This window comes from Chionomys nivalis, chromosome 13 (assembly GCF_950005125.1).
Source record: "Chionomys nivalis chromosome 13, mChiNiv1.1, whole genome shotgun sequence".
NCBI lineage: Eukaryota > Metazoa > Chordata > Mammalia > Rodentia > Cricetidae > Chionomys > Chionomys nivalis.
Genome location: NC_080098.1, coordinates 40896802 through 40918576, shown reverse-complemented (window position 1 = coordinate 40918576; position 21775 = coordinate 40896802). Strand labels below are relative to the sequence as shown.

The following is a 21775-nucleotide window of genomic DNA, read 5'->3' as shown; positions in this document are numbered from 1 at the left end:
CACTACCATTTTGCATTTGAGAAGAACCCCTTACATGATATCACACAGCTTGCCAGGGACAGATCTGGTCTTAGTGCTCCATGCTCCCTTCCTAGGCCACCTCTGGATTTTGAAGGTGACAGTATCATAATGAAGAGAGCCACAAATGTGGGCTTCACTCCAAGCACATTCAGGAAGCTCCTTGCTAGTATCTTAGAAGAGACATTAATTATGATTTAAATAAAAAATAATAGTGAAAAACCAACGTGGCCACAGCGATGAGAACACTTTTAGCTTTGTTTTCCTGGGGCCAAGTCAAGGCAAAACGTCTGCAGGAGGCAGCTCTATGCCTTTGATACCTGCTGTGTGCAGACACTGCTGAGTGCAGGTATCCTCCGTAGACGTAGACGCTTCTGTGGCAGGAGACAGGGTGGAGGCAGGTCGCGCCAATAGTTAGTACAGAGCCTGCTCTCCTTAACCTAGGGGGTCAGTCTCATAGCACTGAGTGAGGGTCCATTCTGTGCCTTTGTAACCCGAAACCAAGGCTTTGGGGGCTCATTTAGCCTCTTGTTCCACCACTTTGGGTTTAAGCTCTCAGAGTTCCAGACCATTTTTAGTTCAGGCAGGGAAATAGTAAAGTAAAATTGGCTGTGGAGCTGTTTGGCTGCCTGCAAACATCCTTATCTCACTGTTTACTAACCCATGACTGTCAACTAGCTATGCTTAATGCTTCTCTACCTCGCTTTCCTTATCTATAAAATATGGATGAAATGCCCCTTCGGGATGTACGGTAGATAACTTATGTAAGCTCTGAGCACCGAGCCTAGCATACATTATGCACTTAGCAAATGCCACCTACCATTATTCCTATTACCAATAATCTGCATTAATTCTCTCAGTGGATGGAGGGACCGAAATTCTTCGCTGTGATTTCATGACCCAAATCCCCCACTTTCCCTGGATGTCTGCTGCTAGCCTCATCCCCTATAATAGGCTTAATCTTTGAGGAGGGCACTGGCCTGTGCTTTCCCCTGAGGTGGGGGTGAAGAACACTGGCCTAGATTCTTTCAAACTGAGGCCTTGAGGGCCACCAAGCGTGGCTAGGAAGCAAATGAGTCTCATGTTTAATGGGAGTGATGGTGACGACAGCCTGGAAGCCCTGAGAGGAAAGCAGAGTAAGAGGGGGTGCGGGAAAATGTGGATTTTTCAAGGGCTTCATTTCCTAGCAATTAGGAAGAATATGGAGAGCATTGGCTCAACGCTTAGGGGAGAAGACAGCTAAGAAGAATCCTTCAGTCCTCACTAATACTAGCTGTAGTAAAAGGTCCAGTCGAACCATTTGACTCATCAATATCTTACTATTTAGCCCTGGTTAACTCAAGGGTGGAAGATAATTCCCCCTGCCTCAGGAGAAGACAAAAATACACGGCAAGGCAATGACTCTCACCATTAATTAAGGGAAATGATCCTTTTCCTTTTTTTCTTTTATTGAAAATGGATTTTTTTCATAAGTTATATCTTGATTACAGTTTCCCCTCCCTCCACATCTCCCATTTCCTCCTCTCTTCCCTCCCATCTTGATCCATTCTCATTCTGTCTCTCATTAGAAAACAAACAGGCATCAAAGGAATAATAATGAAATAAAATAAAGTAAAAGAAACATGAAATAATAGGATAAAGCAGATAGAAGCAAACGTGCCCAGAAAAAGATATAAGAAACAGACGTAGACACAGATTCACTCATTCACACACCCAAGAATCCTATCAAAACACAAACCAAGAAGTCACAATAGATATGCAAAGGACCTATAGTGTAAACAAAAGAGACTGAGAAAGAAGAGAAAGGGAAAAGTCCTGCCACAGCACAGACAAGGAACCTTCAAAGATGCCAGTGAGGTCATTTCCTGTTGGCATCTACAGCTGGGCATTCAGTCTACCCTTTAGGAGTAAGTAGTTTGTGTCCCTAATGAGACTTCCTTGAAGAAAACTAAATTTTTATTTGCAAGTGTGTATCAGTGGGAGAGAGCTTCTGGGTTAGGGTGGGGCGCGGATCCACTTCTCCTTTCTCTCTAGGGTCCCGTCTGGTGGGGAGCCACACAGGTCCTCGGCATGCTGCCTCCGTCTCTGTGAGTTCATGTGTGCTTGGTGCTGGTGTGTTTAGAAGGCCTTATTTCCTTTGTGTTGGGGGAATAGCCTGTACTTGGGGGCACAGACTGTACTGGGGACACAGCCTGTACTGGGGGCACAGACTGTACTGGGGACACAGCCTGTGCTGGGGGGCACAGCCTGTTTTGGGGAGGCACAGCCTGCAGCTGTGGGTTCAGATTACTTCTTCCTGCTGTGGGTATCAATAATACATGCTGGGAAAGCAGTTCTTGTACAGATGGGAGTGAACCGTACGACACGACAAAGGCCAGACCGTCCCATTTTTAACCTGGAGGGACAGAAAATGTTCTAGGCTTTCCGCCTGAGATGTCAGCACAGTCTGAAAGTGTCAGGAAGTTTCCCATTCATGGTTTATTTTTGCTTCCTGTGGGCTAGAGCTGTACAGCAGGCAGTCCAGATTTGACTTTCACTGGCCCTGGGGTGACGGGAGGGCAGATGTGAGACAGCAGGTGGTCAGAGCCACTTGGAGGCTCCGGTTCTCACAGCAGTGTTTCTGCTTTGTGAGGTCTGAGTGAGGCCCCCTGGGTTCCACTTTCTAAGGTCCACAGCTGGAGAAACACAGACCGGCATCAGGTGCCAGGCTGATTCCGCCTTGTCAACTCTGACCAGGGATATGCCTATCTAAACACAGCAGGATCGATGGAACTTCTGAAGGTTATTTAAGTATGTCATGATAGCTGGCCCTTGGTTGATTTCTCTGACTAGAGTGTTCTCCAAGGATATATTACTTCTGTCTCATTTCTCTTCCAAATTAATTCACCACCCTGCCATTTTCAATGCAGTTTTAATAATTTTTAGTCTCTCACACTGAGCACTGAACCTTAGTTCTTGGTACCTGGCTTCGTATTGGATTAAAAGGATCTCACGTGTTACTAGCTTTTCAAAATCCTGTGTTAAAACAAAGCAGATGGTAAAGGCTAATGAACAGAAACAATGCATATCTTGGAGGACTACTGTGTTTCTAGAAAGCCACTTATCCTAAGTTCCCAAAATATATGAGTGCTCAAAAGTAGTACTTGAGTCTTTCACTAACTCCACTTTGTAATTATAGGACACATTAAGTCATAGGTGGTAGAGGCTGAAAAAAAAAAAAAACTATTTCACAGGCTATTCAAAATACAGTTGACAAATTCAGGTTTATATGTTTCTAGCTCCTTGAAACAGCCCTAGATACACACCATCCAAAGTAGACAGAAAAGGTGTGCGAGAATGCCTCTGACGTTTGCCCTGCTCATCCCTGAGCCTCAAATCCTTTCATGCCGCACACTTGATGGGAATGCTCGGGCTGAAATTCAGGGATGAGTCAAGTTCAAAAGGTTCATTGAAGACAAGCGTTCTCTGCATGGTCTGCCATGAATGAAACATAACCAGCCAATCAACGTTCAGGTGTGCTGTACCAGGGAGGGAGCCACTTACATTTGTCCTGCAGGGAATCATGGGGCACTTCTCCTTGGGGGCTCTCTTCCAAGTCACCATAATGTAAGACCTTGTGATTCGGTGAAAGCCGACAATACCAAAATTTGTCTGAGGAGAAAAACAGACGTGCACAGTGTTAATGATTCTGGCTTTCAAAAAATATTGCCCATGCTGTTAGCGCTACCTGGAGGATAAAAATGACTCATTTGATTTTGGACCTTAAGAAATCATGGGTTTTAGTGTCGTGAATGGTAAGCCCCACTGATTTGGGCATTTCAGTATCACCCACCCTGCTCTGCAAACGTTGGTGACTGCAGGAGATACCACCAAACCTCTCTCAATGACAAGGTATTTTCCAAGAGGTTCATCAGTGCAAAGTAGGAGAGAGGTGAAGAAGAACAGCTCTTGGGGCCTCGAGCTGCTTCCAATTTGATATCCAGCCTGCTGGGTCGACTGTACGCACACAGCCATCTTTAGTTGGTGCACACACCTGTTCCTTGGTGCTAACAGAGCATGTCTACGATCTGTGCATGAATTATCAGGACACGAGTGATACACATGGGGGTGGGATTCGTGATAAATCATCTGAATGATTCAGAATTTACGGAAAGAATGAAGGTATTCACAAGCAGCCTCCTTCCTCATCACTTCAGAGCAGTGGCAGGATGGGAGCGGCTGAAGCTTTAGTGTGGTTCTCACACCGAACTCCCACAATTTGACCCCCTCTGCTCTCAAATGTAATGATAAAATGTGAGCAAGACCACAGCAGGGGGAGGGAGGCACATAACACTTTTATAGACCTATAGATTTACAGATTGGGGAACTTGAACCATGACTGCGGAGTTTGTACAGATGCAAAGGCTCAGTTAGATAGTGGGTCCTCCAGAAAGGCTTCTTTGCTTACCATTATGAACTGAGCTTCTCTAGAAATTACTTGCACCATTAACATCATGGGCTGACTTTTTGGTACATACATATTAGTCCTATTAATGTTCCCTATAGTAAGACCCAAGATAAGATAAGAAATCCAATGAAATGCTCCCTTGATATTGGGAAAATTGGAAAATGAAGACTTAAGGAGACTTGGTTGAAGCACATCAGGTGCATAGCATCTGTGCCCTACCAGCCTCTTGGCAGTTCGTGCCCCTGGCTCACCCTAAGGTCTTGGTCAAATTCCTTCAGTACTGTCCCTGCAGTTCCAAATTACATTGAAACGACTCTGATAAAATGCTCTCTGCGATTCTTGTCCCATTCATGTATAAAATAACTTAACACCGTTTAAAAAATCCCTGATTGTATCAAAACAAGGCAACCATGAACTTAAAAGACTCTGAACTGTGGTGAAAGCAAAAACAAACTATTGAAAAGGAAGAAGAAGATCATTCAATTATTAGGTCTTGCCAACATATCAAAAGTCATTTTATACATTCAGCAATCACAGGTGGTTATGGAGCAGACTTTAAAGAGAGTGAAGCAAGTCATTCCTTCACTAATTCACAGCCACTCTAATCAGCCAATGGAAAATTACTGGGTTTCCATGAGAAGAATGTATGTGGGGGAACTGAGATGGAATTTACAATAAGAATTATGAAGTCTGGAGGACATCAAGTGTTGTGCGCATTACAGAACTGTTAGAGACCTGACATAACAAGACATGGTGGTCCTCTGCACACAAGGAACACATGGCCTACGGCCTGGGCTACACGGACTATGATGAGATGATCACAATTTGCTGTAAGGTATGCTCCCTGAGTGGATTTGGGGGCCAAGTGAATGGCTGAAGAGTGAGGGGAAGGAGGCCAGTGAGGTGTGATACTGGGATCTTCAGTTTTTCTGTTGATTAAGAGCTGTCTGTTCTTTAGAGGAATGACATCTTTGCATCCTGGAGCTATCCCATGACTCAGTGGTACTATGTGAAGCCAATGAGTCAATAATGGTGCAGTGATCATTTATATTCAATAAGGTCTGATGGGAAGAATTAAGAAAGTGAACTAGCTTAACACAATATGGAATGAACTGTACAATGTATAGTTGTAAAGTATCTATAAAATGTAAAATATCTATAAAATACTTCAATTTTTAAATTGCTGCTTCTATTTTCAGAATAAATTAGTTATCTAAAAGTATTTTCAATAAGTTGGCAATGCATCTACTACTCCTCAAAAATACAAGAAGCCATTAAGTAAGGGTAGACATGAGAGACTGAACTTGGACCCTCAATTCTTGGTGGCAGTAGAGAGGTAGACCACATAAATGCTTGTGTCCAGGGCTGAGAAGTAGAGACAAACACAATCTAGATAGGAATAGGGAATTTCTCTTGCTTACATAATGCATTCTTAATCAATAAACCAATACAGAGCAGTGACTAGCTCTTACTTATCCCTTGACAAAAACAACCACCTACTTTGGAAAGTTGGATGGAAGCTTGTTTAAAAGAAACACAAAAGTTTTACCTGAAACTCTAACTTGACTGTCTGCTTCACAATTAAAGAGTGCTTCTTCCTTTCTGAGACTTAAGTTACCTTGAGTTACAGGACATCACCCTTCCCTGGCTTTCTTCCTACCCCTAGCCTGTTCTTCTCTTACTCTACACAAATTCCCCTTACTCTGTTCGTTGCTACAACGGTCACGAGCAAAAAGGTCTGCGCATGTCTGATGGTAGCAATGAGTTATTGTGATTCTCAGCAAGTAAGAAGTTTTGGATGGATTACAGAACAATGAAGGAGGGGCTGAAGAGGCTGAGAAGCTTGTCTTGATTTGTGATCAAATGGGAGGATGTTAAGGTAGCATCTTTCTTCTGAGATGGAAGCTGCAGCCCTTTGGTTGATAGGCATCATGACTTGCATAATTCTGTCTCAAAGGTTGGGCTTTGGAGGGGAGTGAAGCTGCCCACGCCCACCAGCATAGCACACCGACACAGTGGTAGAGACATCTGTGTCAGTCAACAGCAGCAGCCTGATTTGTAGTTTTCTTTTGTGAGAAAAAAATGTGCATTTTCCTTTTAAGGCTCAGCATGATGCTATGAGTTCCTCAATCCCTTTGGGCAACAGAAGAGTGGATCTCATCATTAAAAGCAATTAGCAAGAAGCAATGAGAACATTATCAAAGATTGTTTACTAGCATCTACAGAGGATGTGAGAGCTAATGTGGGGGCCTTGTAGTCAATACAAATTGGAATATATTAACAGTTGTCTTTCCAACTCCAAACTAGAAAATATGGAGGCAATTTTCTGCTCCAAGCTTTTCCTTTGTTCTTATTCATACTGTCTTTTTGTCTTTCTCTCTTTTTCCTTTCCTTTGTCATAGGTCCCTCTTTTCTTTTCTTCCTCCATCCTCCTTACCCTTGCTAAGGATCAGAGGGAGTAGCTTGTTTCAGAGCCCATATTTTTTTTCTTTTCTGTACTATAATAAAACACCCTAACAAAAGCAACCTGTGGTGGGCAGGAGAGCATTATTTGCCTTACATTTCCAAGTCATAATCTGTCATTGAGGAAAACCGATGGCTGGACAGGAATCATGGAGGAACCGCTGCAACGGCTTGTTCTCTGGCTTGCTCACAGGCTCATACTTAGCTACCTTTCTTACATAGCATGAGACTACCTATTTGTCTCAGGACGGTGCTGCTTATGGTGGACTGAGCTCTCCTGTATCAATCAGGACAGTCTCCACAGACAACAGAGATGCCCATCGGTCAGTTTGATCTAGGTGATTCTCCGGGTGAGGCTTTATTCTCAAATGTCTGTAGGCTATGTCAGGCTGACAGTTAATGCTAACTAGGACAGCCCATAAACCTGGAAAGAAGGTCTGATTAAAGCTATTTATGATGCTACATGGATTGCTATAAGCTAAAAATCACTGAGAAGTGAAATTAGTGTAACACTGCCTAACAGTCAAAGTGATCTGTATCTGTTTTATCCAATAAGAAAATAAATTAAAAATTTTCCTTCATTTGCCAACTTAGCCCCAGGTATGGTAATCAGGCCTCTTGGTCTTTAGAGGAGACCAGATCATTGAGTAATAGTTACTACTACTGGTGACATGATGGATGTTACATGAGGCATAGGAATTGAGTCTGATCAACTCTGCTTTGGAAGCAGGGAACTTCCTGGTGTTGGGTGCAGAGTCGTGTTTGGTAGCAGGCTCTGGGAATCCCTTGTCACAGAAGTGGGGAAGCATTTCCTAACCTATGCTATTAGAGCACTGCTAGCAAAATGTTTTCGTCTCTCTAAGATGTCCTAAACTAAACAAAATCATCATTGTGTTCAGAAAGTCCACATCTTGGCTAAGATTCAGCCTTTCTGAATCAAAGAACAGATCTGGACAGTGCCTGGAAAGGGAAAAGTCACTTTCCCAGTGATGAGACCCACAAGTTTCTCTGTTGGTTCAGGGAAGGGGATGGCAGCCGTGGATGACTGTGAAGGCCGTTTTGCCTTTCAAACACTTCCCAACCCACTGGATGTCCTTCAAAACCAGAGACTGTGTGTGGAGTTTGAATGCTGCCTCCTTAGAGGCAGTGTGTCCTTTCCTAGTTTGTGAGTCCAGAACTCTTACACACTCAGCAAGATTGCTGGTACAAATGGATACTGGGTGAACACACAGACCTTGGTTACACACCTGGCCCTGGCACTCTGTGATAGCCTTGAGCAAAATAATAAATGGAAAGCTCTCTGTTCTTCACCTACAAAGTGATAGCCTTAACTTCATGAGTAAAACATACATGAAGGATCCATCCTGCATTCTGCACAGGGCTGGTTAGCAGCACTTGTTCAGTCAGAGAACACGACCCTTTCCACCCCCTATTTACCCTTCCACCTGTCTGAAATGGTGCTCACTCATTATTTTGATTCACTGAATGCCTTTCTCAAAGTTCAACTGTTTTCTCTTATCCAAATGGAAATACCTGACTTTTTGCTAAAATGAGCTAATTAGGTTTCATGAAACCTAAAGAGAAATGTAATTAAAACAAAAGGAAGAAGCAGCTTGTTGCCCAGAAGGGTTGATAAAGATGCTGCACCTGACTCATGCATTTGGCTCCGGGGTTCTGACAGGGTTACAAGACTTATGTGAGGTACAGAGGCCTTGAAGACTGAAGTGGGAAGACATGTTATATCCAGCACAGAATTCTGAGATAACTCGGTCATGTTGGCACTTTGAGACAGGAATATACCAAGCATCTTTAGTGAGAAGCAAGCTTTATGTATCATATCTTGAAATGATTCTATAGTGTTTAGCCCTGGGGTTATCAAGACTACTCAATGCAAGCAATTCTGAGAAAACCCAATTTCTAAAATGTAGAAAGTAGAGGGAAATGTTGAAGATTGCAGTCTCATGAAGCAATAATAGCTGTACCATAGACAACCTTTAAGAACGTATCTTTGCTGTCCTCGTCAGGAGTATGTGCGACGAGAAGCATGGTGGAGCCTTACATGTCGTCAGAACAGAAAGCAAGAAGCAGGCATGAGACATCCAATAGTGTGCTTCTTGGGTTTAAAAATTATATGCCAAGTAATATAACTATATACTATATAACTATAACCCCAAATAGTCATAAGAGTAAGCTTGAATGTTTGATAACCATCATACTAAATGCTAACAGTAGTTTACTTAACCCTTGCAACTCCCTACTTGATGTAGGAAATTGTACCATCCTTGTGTGACAGAAGCGGAAAAGAGTCCAGGTTGATGAGTAGGTTGCCAAAGCTACCCAGTCTGGAATGGGGAGGCTGGGCCTTAAGCCAGGTTAATATGTATCACGTAATTTTCTGCCTCTCAGGGCTACTGTGGCCAGGCATTCCAGAAGCCCAGACTTGTCTTGCTTGCATTAGACTGCCCAAGTATCACTTGTGGATGAGACAGGATGAGATGGGATGCAACTGGGAGGCATTCTGACAAAATGTAGCAAAGGAAAAGATGCTTTTCAAACTCCTCTCCTTCCAGTTCAGTGAGCCTGGAAGCTCTCACATTTTCTCCTGTAAACTGAACGACTCAATCTGCTCATCTGTGTCCTCTTCACTGTGAGCTAAGTTGGAAGGCCGTGGTTCCTACACAGGGCATACCAGACCTAATCTGTGATGAAGTCTCCTTGAACACGCATATACTTATAGTAGTAGTGATCAATTTCAAGCCCCAGCCTACTGCTAGGCTGTACAAAACTAAATGCAGTGTTTTGAAGAAGCGATGGGAAACTCAAGCAGTGCAGGCAGAGGGCCGGTAACCATAGTTAACCAACAGGCTTTTCTGCTTGCAGAAGGAGAATCTTGTATTAAACTGGCCCCACTCTGTCCAGATCTTTACTAACTCATCAGCTAGATACTAATGCTTTTGTTCATTATGAAGTTCATCAACAATGAGGGCTAAATATTTTTTAAAAAAGAATCTGCAATTATCTTATCTAGATACAAAGATTCTGGTAGAGTCGATCTATTTCAGCCTAGAAGGGGCTATCAAATAGTGTAGTGGACTAGAAGGTTCAGTGCAATTGTAAGTACTAGGAGTCAGCTCTTAAGTTCTCTATGTGCTTTCCCCATTCTAAATACTTCTGTGTCATGTGCCCAATCTCAAGTACAAGAAGAAAATGTTTTAAGTTATATTTATGGGTCCATATATCCTGGATATTGATCTTCCAGAGACAATAAGGAGATGAGGTCATACAGCTAACTATCTGGCTAATAGTTCTCAGATCCAGGAGTGCTAGACTCCCATCTTAAAGGGTTTTCAGACATCAGATGTCTGCCTGAAGGCACTAATGGGGCCAGTTGCAGAGTCAACAAGTTCATGACCAAGTCTTCTCTCTCCGGACCTGTTTTTATTTTCTTTTTTAAACACAATTTTTCAGATGAACAGTGCTCCTATTGGCTCTGTTTCTAGGACCTACATCCCCAACTACCTTTATTTCTTGAAAAAGTCTTAGGAAACAGGTATGGATATTGATTAAAAACTGCTCAAGTCTATATACCCGGACAAAGGCAGCCAACCCTTAGCACTGTGGTATAATATCTCACTTGGACCTAATGCCCAGCACAAGGAATGCAAAGAGCAATGGGCCTGGGCTCATTCTTCAAGGGCTAAATTTAGGGGATGAGTTCTCTCTTCTTTTATAATGCAAACCTTTCTCAGTAACAGGGCCAGCTTAGCCTTTCATTGGTTTGTCCCCATGCTCTTCCCAGGCCTATACAAAGCTCTCCAAAAGCCCCACACTTACTCCAGAAAGTTCTGCTTTTTGAAATCCTTCAGTGTAATTTTCAGTGGTAGCATCAACATATTTCAATTACTGAACACTCAGCACAGAGCAGTTAAAGCAAATGGCCAGAGAGATGGGCACAAACACAAATTGATTGCTATCATTAGTGGGTGAGCTTTGTATCTGAGCAAGGCATCCGCTGGGTTTCAGAACTACCTGCCAGAGTGGCCCCAGCTCATAACTAATATCTCTTCTTAGCACAGTTGTTAAGGCCTCTGCTTTTGCCCAGCTCTTTCTCAATTTCTTTACCCTTTCTCAAACCTTATTTCTCGGTTCTGCTTCCCAACTGTTTTCTTCTAGGACAGTATGACATGAATACTTGGTGCAATCAGAATCGTGTCAAGAGAGCAAGAAACAATCAAAGCAGAGAAACAGCTGGGGCTGATTCCTGTCTAGTGTGCCTGGCCTACCGGCACCTTTTTTTGATTTGACATTTTGAGGTCAGAAAACAGAGACAATTCAGAAATCCTTCTTGAAAGATTCTGAAAATGGATTCTATCTCATTTTAAATTGCCGCTGCTTACACCCCCAGTGGGAACAGCATCGATATGGAAAGTTTGAGAGTATGGCCCACCCATACTGCAAGGACCAAGATCCAAGCAGAAAGTGACAGTTTGCCTGATGGTGCAAGAGCATCATACAAAGGAAGGATGTGGGTAAGGTGGGTAAAGGCACTTCTTGTGCAGGCCTAATGACTTGAGCTTAATTCCTCGAGTTTACAGAGGCAGAAAAGGCTCACAAAAGTTGTCCTCAGACCTCCATTTGTGCACCATGGAGTCTGTATACCTTCACCCACACATAAGTCATGTAAACACAAGTACAATAAGGACAAACAAAACAGACACTTCAAAAGCAAAAACTAGAAAAAAGGGCCTGAAGCTTTAGAGGATGAACCCTAGCTCTCCTGTAACTTTACTCGTTACTCAATCTGCAGGATCCCTGTTTCACTGTGTGCAAATGTGCACCGTTACACTATGTACTTCACAGGGCTACTTTGAGGATGAATTGCATTTATCCAGTTACATGTGCTTCAACAATGGGGCTAGGTTCTGAGAAACGCATCCTTAGGTGATTCTGTCATGTGACTGTCATACAGTGCATTTAAACACAAAGCTCCTAGTGGCCACCATTGTATGTGTGGTCCCCTGTTGACTGGTATGTGGCCCGTGGTTACGTAAGTACCACACTGAGTGAAGAGGCTTGCACATGCATGAGTCACAGCATGTTTTAGCAATTGTCAGCACTGCCACTAGTAGCCTGGTAGCACCAAATGGCAAAGAACAGCTTTTTAGATCCATGACTCTTGGTCATTTTGCACTTTGGTTCTCCCTACACATGAAACATGGTCTTATCTAGACTGCCATCTCGTCTCAAGCAAATGCTGTCCTGAAATGACACCATGCCTTTTGGTTACCCAGAAGCAAGCTACTATCGTCTCAGCCGGTGTAGAGAGCTCCTAAGGTACTGTACCTTGTCTCCGACGAGCGTTGAGTTTCCTAAAGCAGGTTCCTTCCACGAGGCGGTTCAGGCGCTGCTGTTTGATCAGCTCTAAGATTTCTGGCTGGATCTTCTCCTTTAGTTCCCTATTGGAGGACAAACACATCACATTCCACACCGCACCTTGAGAAACAGTCCCCGGTGGGTAGCACTGAGGGCTGATGGGCAGGGAGCCTGAGTGCCTGCTTTCAGGAACACCCTAGGACCTCACCAACTGGCACTTTAGAGAATCATTTAGAGATTTTTCTAAGTGGTGTTGGGAAAAATCTAGGCCAGGGTTCCCTGGAGAAACAACACTATCGAGACTCTGACATTTACAGACTATCCACAAAAGTAACAGCCACTTTTGTGATTTTTTTTTTTCTTCAGAACAAAGCCATCTGAGAAATCCCTTCTTTTACAAAGTCACAGATACAGCTTAGGCAAAACTCCAAGAAAATAAATTCCTTAGTTTCTCCCCTGTAGCAAAAAGCAAAACAAAATGAACAAAAAACCCTACATCAATTTTGGGATGTGACCAAGTATGAATATTGGGTGATCATGCATTTGCTACATCCCATACCTATCTATATCCTAAACAAGGACCATCTTTTATTTTCTATTCCATCTCTCACAAATGAGAACCATAAGACTGTCTTAGACTCCAGCCCACAAAGACTGGGATAATGATGGGATAAATTAGTATTATTTGTAACTCGTCTCAGGCCAATAAGTTGTCATTCAGTTTTAGATAAACTATGCTGCAAAGACTCCACGATAGAGTACAATGGTTTTCTAAACATTCAAGGAACTTTTACACCACTATGAAGTTTTATTAGCACCCTGGCATCTGAGGCTAGGAAGGCAGAATATTCTAGTCAAAGTTGTATGGAGAGCCGCAGAGGTGAGCCCTCAGAGACCTGTTGAGAGTACTGTCTATAACATGGTCAGGAAACTTGGGCCCAGTCGATGCTGTGTCTGTGACTCTTGTTTCACATCACTCAGCTGAATCCTCGTTTCCTAACTGGGAGGGGTTAGAACTCTTCCTGAGGAAATGCTATGGCTCCCGAAGGAGACAAGGCTAGCAGAAGTCTAGAAACACTGGCTGACCATGGAGGCATGATTGAATTTACCTTGGTGATCACTTTCTTTGGCCCAACTAAACACTCCAAATGATCACTATGACCTCACTTAGGGCTCAATGGTCACCAGCTTTGATCTCAAGTCCACCCCTGCTCTGGCCCTGGACAGGCCACTCGTTCTCAGCTGCTCTGGTTTGTAGGTGGGCAAGGCACTTGTGATTGGCAAGTACCAAGAAGACTAGTCGTGCATTGTGTAATTGCACCTCACTTGATTTCACTTCTCGCAGACTTAAATACGTTTGGAGGGTGAGTATTAATGTCAGCTTTCCCTTCCTACAGATGTGGAAACTCCTCAGGAAGGTTAAGTTTAGAGTATAGACTCCAATCTTTCTTGTGCTAATGTGAACAAAAAATACACAGTGAACCTATCTCAAAAAGAAAAGTGAGTCTTTAAAAAGAAAAGTGAGTAGAGCGCAGCACATGGCTCAGCAGTTGTGAACACTTGTTGCTCTTGCAGAGGACCCAGGTTTGGTTCCCAGCACCCACCTGGTGACTCACAACTGTGTATAATTCCAGTTCCAGGAGATCTGGTGCCCTCTTCTGGCCACTGTGGGCAGCAGGCATGCATGTGGTGCATATACACACATGCAGGCAAAACAAATTATATAGAAAATAACTAAATGAAAACTTTTTCTGAAAAAAGAAAAAAATAACATAAAAAGGATCGGGCATCTAACAAGATGCTCTTGTACTTCACTAATAGGACAGTCAAACTTAAATTTCAATTTGATGCAATCACTGGATAGAGTTGCAGGAGATAGTCTGAGGTTAGTTGAGGTGGACAGACCTGCCTACTCTGGCCGGTACCAATCCCCTGGAGTGAGATTCTAGACTGTCTATTAAAAACGTGAGCTCTGCACCAGCTCTCTTCATTCTCTGCCAAGCTTCCATTGCTGCAACTTCCCGGACACACTGTACATTATCCTCGAACCATGAGCAAACGAAGCCCTTTTCCCCTTAAGTTGCTTCTGTCAGAACATCCTGTCAAAGCCACAGGAGAGGTCACTGGATAACTGTGCACATCTGTGGCTGAGATGGCCTTGAGGACCTGTGCGATATGGCAATGCTACACACACTAATAACACAGCATGCAGAATCTGCAAGGCCTTCCTTCCGTGCACAGGCATCCAAGGTCTCAGCTCAGGATTTCAGATCACTATAACTATACCAGTGCTCATCTTCTATAAAATAGACTCAGTGAATCAAGCTTTGATGAACCCTGAAATGGGAAGAGGCTGAGCACTGCATGGGCAGCTGCTCACGGCAATAAATCATTGCTTCTGATTTCTAAGTCTGGGTAATCGGGCAAAGAAGGAGAGATATCTTCTGGGGATAGAGAGAGGAAGAGAGGAAGAAGTTTGGAAGTCAGCAATTTTGAGGATAGTTTTGATAGGTTATGCTTAAGATATTGAAATGCAGAGATGAGAATCATGAAGAGGAAATTTTGAGACATTCTAATGGATGTTTCATGATGTTTTGGGTGAAATTTGGATATACTTATCATCACACATGTCTTGACCAAATCCATTAGATGTACTAAAAGAAGTGAATCTTTTTTTTTTTCCATGAGAATTTATACAAGAATCTGTCTCCCTTCTTAATGAAATTCTGAAGACTCCAAACATGATTGGACAAAGGGAAATTAAAAAGCCTTTTCAACACTACTTTTTGACTTCTTCTGACTCAGCTGCCATGCATTCACGCTCACCAAGAAAGCCCAGACACCCTTACAATGTGTTCTGTGGCTGAGATATGACCTCTTGGGCATGCCAGGTAAGAAGACTGTAGCTGTAACCCCGCTCTGAAATATTTGACTTGTAGTCACTGAGGCTGGGGCCATGGGTTCACTGGCTGACATGTACATGAAGAAGGAGAAAGCTCAAAGGAGGGATGGTAAATGAGTTTGTGCAAAGCAGTTCAGTCTAGTACACTGGTTCTCGACTTTTTCATGCTGTGACCCTTACCACAGTTCCTCCTGTGATCGTGACCCACAATCATAAAATTATTTTGATTGCTATTTCATAACTGTAATTTTACGACTGTCATGAATTGTAAATAGCTGATATTTCTGATGCTCTTAGGCGACCCCTGTGAGAGGGGTAGCAGCTCACAGGTTGAGGACTGCTGGTCTAGTACCTACTCCGGAAAACAATTCTAATCCAGGTTCAGCAAGGCCAGTGCAGTACACAGAAGACATTCAGAACCTCTAAACTGAAGTCAACTCTTAGCCTGGAGTCTGCCCAGCTGAGTCACCACTCCCCATTGGTTTGGCAAATATTCTCTATAAAGCATCAGATAGTAAATGTTTTAGGCTTTGTGGGCTTCTAGACTTACAAAAAACTCAATGAATGTGGATTAACTTTAATAAAATTCATTTACAGAAATCAGGAGTGGGAAGATTTGGTTCAAAAACTACTGCTCAAGAACCTCTAAACTAGGAGGGCCTTCCAGAAGCTTCCAACTGAGTGACAATGGCACTTTCATGGAAACGGATCTTTTGCTGTCTCAGTTCTAGAGAACTTCAGGGCCCATTCCCTGGACTACTTCTGTTCCTTAACTAAACAGACCCGTGGCTTTCATTACCATTTTCATTCTGACAGCTCTCGAATTTGTATTTCCAACCTAGACCCACCTGCTGAACTCCAAACTCACCTGCCTGACCGCCTCCCTGAGCATCCCATAGCCTGGCATATTCAGAGCTGAACTCCTGAGCCCTTGCCTATGTCACTCCACCCCAAAGTGCTGCCCTTTAGTTGTTTGGGTCCCACATCTGGAGCCCATCCTTGGTTCTTCTCTTTATACAAGTACAACTACAGCCAATCCACCAGGAAATATCATCTCCCCTTCTCTCCAGAATATAATTAATGCAGAGCAAAAACTAATCTTATTATCTCTTGCTTAAATTATTAAAATAGCCTCCTAACTGGCCTTCTTGCTTCCTAATGTGCCTTCTTAAAGTGTTTCCAACACAGAACTCCATGCTAGTCATCCCTCAAACCCCGAATGCCTTCCATCAGAGTCCCAGGTTCTAGATATCGTCCTGGGGTCACTTCCTGTTGCTGCTGTCCTCACTTGTTCTGATGCTGCCACTTTACCTCATGGTTAACTGAAAACTCAGATCTACTGTGACCGCAGGAGGCTTTCACAAGTAATCCTTTCTGCTTGGAGTGCCCTTTATCCAAATATCTACACGGCATGCTCTCTGAATCCCTAATATAAGCTTCCTCCAAATGTCATTATTATAACTAAAGGTATCTACTTTTACCATGCCCTATGGAGACATTCTATCACCACTCTGTCACCTTCCATATATTATATATTCATGCATGTATATTATCTATTTTCCCCCTCTAAGATTTAACACCACAAGGGTTAGGGTTATATATGTTCTATTCATTGCTGAATCATAAGCATAAAGAACAATGACCAGCTTTTATTAGACATTGATAAATATTTGTCAGATGTTTGAACACTGGACATGGTATACCTATATAGACAAACCTACTGGAATAGGCTTTGAGTGAAACAGTAGACTGGCGGGCTGGTCTTTAGGAAAGCTGCCGCTGGTAATATGTATGTATCAGCTTTATTTCTGACTCTTTAAGAAAGCATTTTCTTTTTCATTTATTTCTCTTGTATATTCTTAGACAATGTGGGAAATATACAAATACACCAGTATCAGGGTTCCCATTTCGTATACTACTAAGGGCACAACTTGTTACGTTCTGTGTTTTGTAATAAGAGTGATCATTTATTCAATGCATATCATAAGCTGAGCATGTGCTGATTGGTTCTCTATACTATTGTTTTGGACCCTTGTAGCAGCTTAATGTTGTGAGGGTTTTCAGTGTTTTCATTCCCCAGAGCAGAGAAAAGCAGGCTTAGAAGGGACAATCCGACTTCTGCAGAAGGCACATCTGCAAAGGGCAGCCCTGAAATTAGAACTGGTCTCTGAACTCCAGCTGCAGCACATTTTTCCTGCCTGCTTTACTGCTTTGCGGTTGTCTCTTCTCTTCTTCCAGCTAAATGACCCACTTCTGGGCTGTTTAAGCTGTTTATCTCTGTTAGCCTGTACCAATAACGAGGATGGACTTATCTTCTCTGTCAAGTGGCAAATCAAAAGCATGTCCTCTTTGAAATCGTTCATCAGGAACCAGGACGTAAGCCAGGGTTGCTGTTCCCCAAACATTTCTTCACGTGGAGCCAACTTTTTCCTTCTTGGGATACATCACCATTTTTATCAAGATGCAGCGGATGGAGTTTGCACAAGCTGAGGTTTGCCACTGTGTGATGTGTGATATGCAGGCGGTCGTGAGAGGGAGAGAGTGCTACAGAGTTGGAGAAGCTAGAAAGCCAGTGGAAGGCCATGTGCTCAGCTGTAGCCAGGCTGCTGACCGTGCTTGCGGAGTAAAAGGTTTGAACTCGGCAGCCTTAATAGTGGCTTCTAGCTCTCCCACTCGGGCGAACTAACTACTGAGCTTGAATAGATGCAGTTCCTGGGGTCTTTTTCAAAATCTAGATGTGCTTCCTGTTACTGAATACAGAGCAGTCTGAGATGAGCCCTCCCCACCCCCCAACTTTTTAAGATTGGATACTGAGGCACCTAATGCTTCTCAGCACCTTGGGATGAGCCTACCATGGAGTGATTGCTTATTATTTGTTAAACTAATAAAACAAAGAAAAAATAAGCATGCACGATCCTCCTCTTGGGTGACTTTGTTTATCATGAGTCACACTGGCAACACTTACACTTCAACCATTCCCACAATGAGCTCCCGTCTAGAAGATCACAGTAACAGACAAAGCAGATACCCAGTGGACAGACCATATCCTGCTTCCTGCCTGCTGGTTTCAGGGGCTGTGGCTCCAGGCTGGCCCATCACCTGTCACCTCCTTGTTTAAACCTAAGGGTCCTCGTGTCTCCTTTTCACAGTTATATATACAAAAGTTCCCGTGGACCTGGTGCTTTCTAGTCTCCTGGACAAGAGTGTTGTCAAAGTCACGCCCATGCAGGGCATAGGCTTTCCACTGGCATTGTGTCTCCCCACTCAAGAAACATCAAGGCAAGAGCTTCTTGTAATAAAGTTAAAGGAAACTCCAACACACGGTGGCAGAGCCTTGCAAGTAAAGAAAGAAAGGCAGAGGGGCAGGGCAGCATCCACCCCGGGCAGGGCAGCGTCTGCCCTGGGCAGGGCTGGGAATGACGTTCTCCCCTGGGACAGTCATGGCCAAGCACTGATTTAGAGTCACTTGCTTTGCTGGAGTGGCAGCAATTTAGAACCACTTGACCTTCACTTAATCGACTCTCCAATCTTCCATTTAGGTTTTAAGAATTGTCAAAAGCGTAATAAAGCGCCCTTCTGTTTGCACATTTGTTGGAACTGCTGACTTAAAATCCAGCATTTTGTGAAAGTGGGGCCTAAAAGGGTGAGGTGCCACACTTCCTCCTCACAGATGAGAAACGGCATCTCCCAGGTGCTGGCTGGTTACTCCAACGACTCTGTTTTGGTATTTCTAACTATGACTATCTCCTGGCTGGGGACAAAAAAAAAAAAAAAAAAAAAAAAAAAAAATCCCAGCTGGGTCTGTTATAAGAGCCAGTATTAGACCTATTACGGTATGTCTTAGGGTTTAGAGTGATGTGAACCAAGTCCCCTGGAAACATTTTCTGTCCCCTGCGGATGAACTTCATGCCCACTGAAGTCTATAGTTTTAATGCAGTTTCTGGTGGTGTTTGGAAGCAAATTGTCCGTGTCACCACCTGGCTTTTCTAACCTGCTTAACTTACTTTCAGCCTTGCACATGCAGAACCAGTCTGATGAAGCAATAGCTGGGAGTTAAGTAGTTTCAAGGCCAGGTTCTTTCCTAGGCTACTTCTACCTCTTTGGGAATAACACATGTGCCTACCTCAAGGATGTGAGGAAATGAACTAGAATAAGGGATATTTTGTGAATTGTCATCCATTAAAAAGTATCATGTATATGGAATCAAAAAACACACAGAGAGAGACACACAGAAAGAGAGGAGAGAGAGAGAGAGAGAGAGAGAGAGAGAGAGAACAAATAGTAGTAGATAATGAATACAAAATCCCAGAAGTCACTCCTGGTCTTTTGATTACAGAGTAGGAATGAATAACTGGCAAGTCTCTTCCCTGCTTCCCACCTTACTCCTGTGTCCATTTCTATATATAAAATATAAAGGCGATGAATCTAATCTGGTTCTTAGCAGAGAAAAACAGGTCAGGTCTCAGAAGAGATGATGCGAGCAACGGAATTCTTGTTTCCCAGATTCAGAGCATTTTAGGGATGGAGATGTGTGAGGCTTTGAAAGGGTTGCAAGTGACATTTAATGCAAAGCCCTGTAAAGGGGACCTGCTGTTTCCCCACCTGGAGCCCATTGGTTTGCAGTCATAAAGGTGACAGGGGATGCTTGGCGGCCAATCACTGGCCAACCCCTAGGGATACAGTGGGCTCATCTGGAACTTAGGCTATCTCAGGATTCTCCAGGCTTTAATGATTGGTGCACCTCTCTCTGGATAGCATAACACTTGCAACTCAAAGGTGTGACAGTACAGTTTCGTATGAGAAAACAGAAGACATCCCCTATGCACACACCATTGTTTAGATTCTAAATGTGGAAGAAGTCACGTGTATTTTAGCTACAGATCCCCGAGGGATCATCTGAAACAGCTGCCCCCCTCCACAAGTTCCACTCCAGGTAGTTACCAAAAGGCCTCCCTTACAGGCTATCATTTTGGAAGGTGCTGACTCAATGAGCTCGCCACTAGTCCTGAAGTTACATCACGAGATCACTAGGGGTCAGTAGCAGTGATGGAGGACAGAGGTGGGTAACTCACAAAATCGGGCGAGACTGGAAATCTTCCTGGTTCATCCTCTCAGACTGGCGGATTTTCAGGATTTCAGTGTAGCTCAGGTTCTGCAGTTTGCTCTTGAACTGGTCCAGGGAGCTAGGCTTGGTTGTCAGCGCTCTCATAACCTGCTCCTTCACCACCTGCATTACCTGTCAAAGAAAGGAAGGTCATTACACCCCCAGGCTAAGCTTTCCTGTTCAGAAAAGACTCCCATGTCAAAAGCTTCTTAATCCCCCAGGTGCACAGTGTGACCTCTGGACCCAATCTTGAGTGTGCTTTCCTAAAAGATAGACTTCCGTTATGTAAAGTTCTATTTTCCCTTACGCTGTGGGAACCACAAGGAAGAAAATGGACTAGGTTAGAGGGACAAGCAGGGGAGCATGCCTATTTGCTCTCTATATTATGCGACAGTACTGATATAAACAGTACAAACACAAGAGTCAGAAAGGAGCAAAGGCCAACACAGCTAGAAGTCTGCATATTAATCGCTTCTTCCAGGAGAAAATCGCTGTGACACAATTAGCTGTGAGGTTTGGTCGGCACCGATGAAAATGGGTGTGTATAGATGCCTACACCTCCCAGACCTCTCCCCATGTTGGTAGGGCCTGAGTGTTCACACAGGTTCTGCAATTGGAAGTGGGCATGTACTCTTTCTCTTTGAGTCAGCAACTAGACAGAGGGTTCGTTATATTAAAGCAGACATACAACATTGGAAACTTCAAGAAAAAAAAAGATCATGGTAATTTATCCCTCTGGACAGGTCTAGTTCACAAGAGGCCATCAACCATTGCCTCTATTAATACAGATTCATCTTCAACAAAATACATAGAGCAAAAAAAAGTCAGAGGATCCAAAGAGATCCAAAGGGCTTGTAATCTTACTGCTGCCCTTCATCCTCCGTTACAAATGAGAACAAATGCTACTCTATACCGAGTATGTGCCGAGTCCCTGATGCCCTGAAAGACACTTTATATTAGTGTGTGCCACATCTCTTCCTTTACCCACTTAAATCTACAAGCAAATATTACCAGCACTTCAACTCTGCGAAGACACTTAAGCTGCAGAACATTAAGAAACGAGTTTAACATTAATCACACACCAATCACAGAAGCTTGGTATGTAGAAGAGCTGAAATTTGGTCTCAAGTTTGTAAACACTTTACCACTTCAGAGGCTACCCTTCCTTCCTTAGAGATGTTTAGGAATTTAAAAAATATTTTAAAAAAACTAAATATGTGTGTCTACTTTATGATGAATGGTACTAAGTACTTTGTTATACACCATCTCATTTATTCCTCCCTCCAATTGAAAAGAATAGGATGTGAGTACTGTACACACAAAGGAACAGGAAAAATTGATGACTTGTGAGACATACACATCTAGAAGCATCCCAAAGGAACAAGCATGGTGGCTATACTATAGACTTGATGTTGAACAAATAGCACTCAGATACACACTCTGCTTTCTGGGAACTAACAGTCTAATG

The 21775-nt window shown here is 43.3% G+C and overlaps 1 protein-coding gene across 5 annotated transcripts in view; it reads right to left on the bottom strand.

Moving 5' to 3' along the window:
• Window positions 1-21775, bottom strand: part of Elmo1 (engulfment and cell motility 1) — a 522491-nt gene that overhangs the window by 17711 nt on the left and 483005 nt on the right. For all 5 annotated transcript variants that reach the window (XM_057787434.1, XM_057787435.1, XM_057787437.1 and 2 more), the window contains 3 exons: window positions 20276-20439; window positions 12272-12384; window positions 3562-3669 (listed from right to left, as the gene is read on the bottom strand). In XM_057787434.1, the coding sequence (XP_057643417.1) occupies window positions 3562-3669; window positions 12272-12384; window positions 20276-20439 (385 nt within the window). The remainder of the gene's footprint in view (window positions 1-3561; window positions 3670-12271; window positions 12385-20275; window positions 20440-21775) is intronic.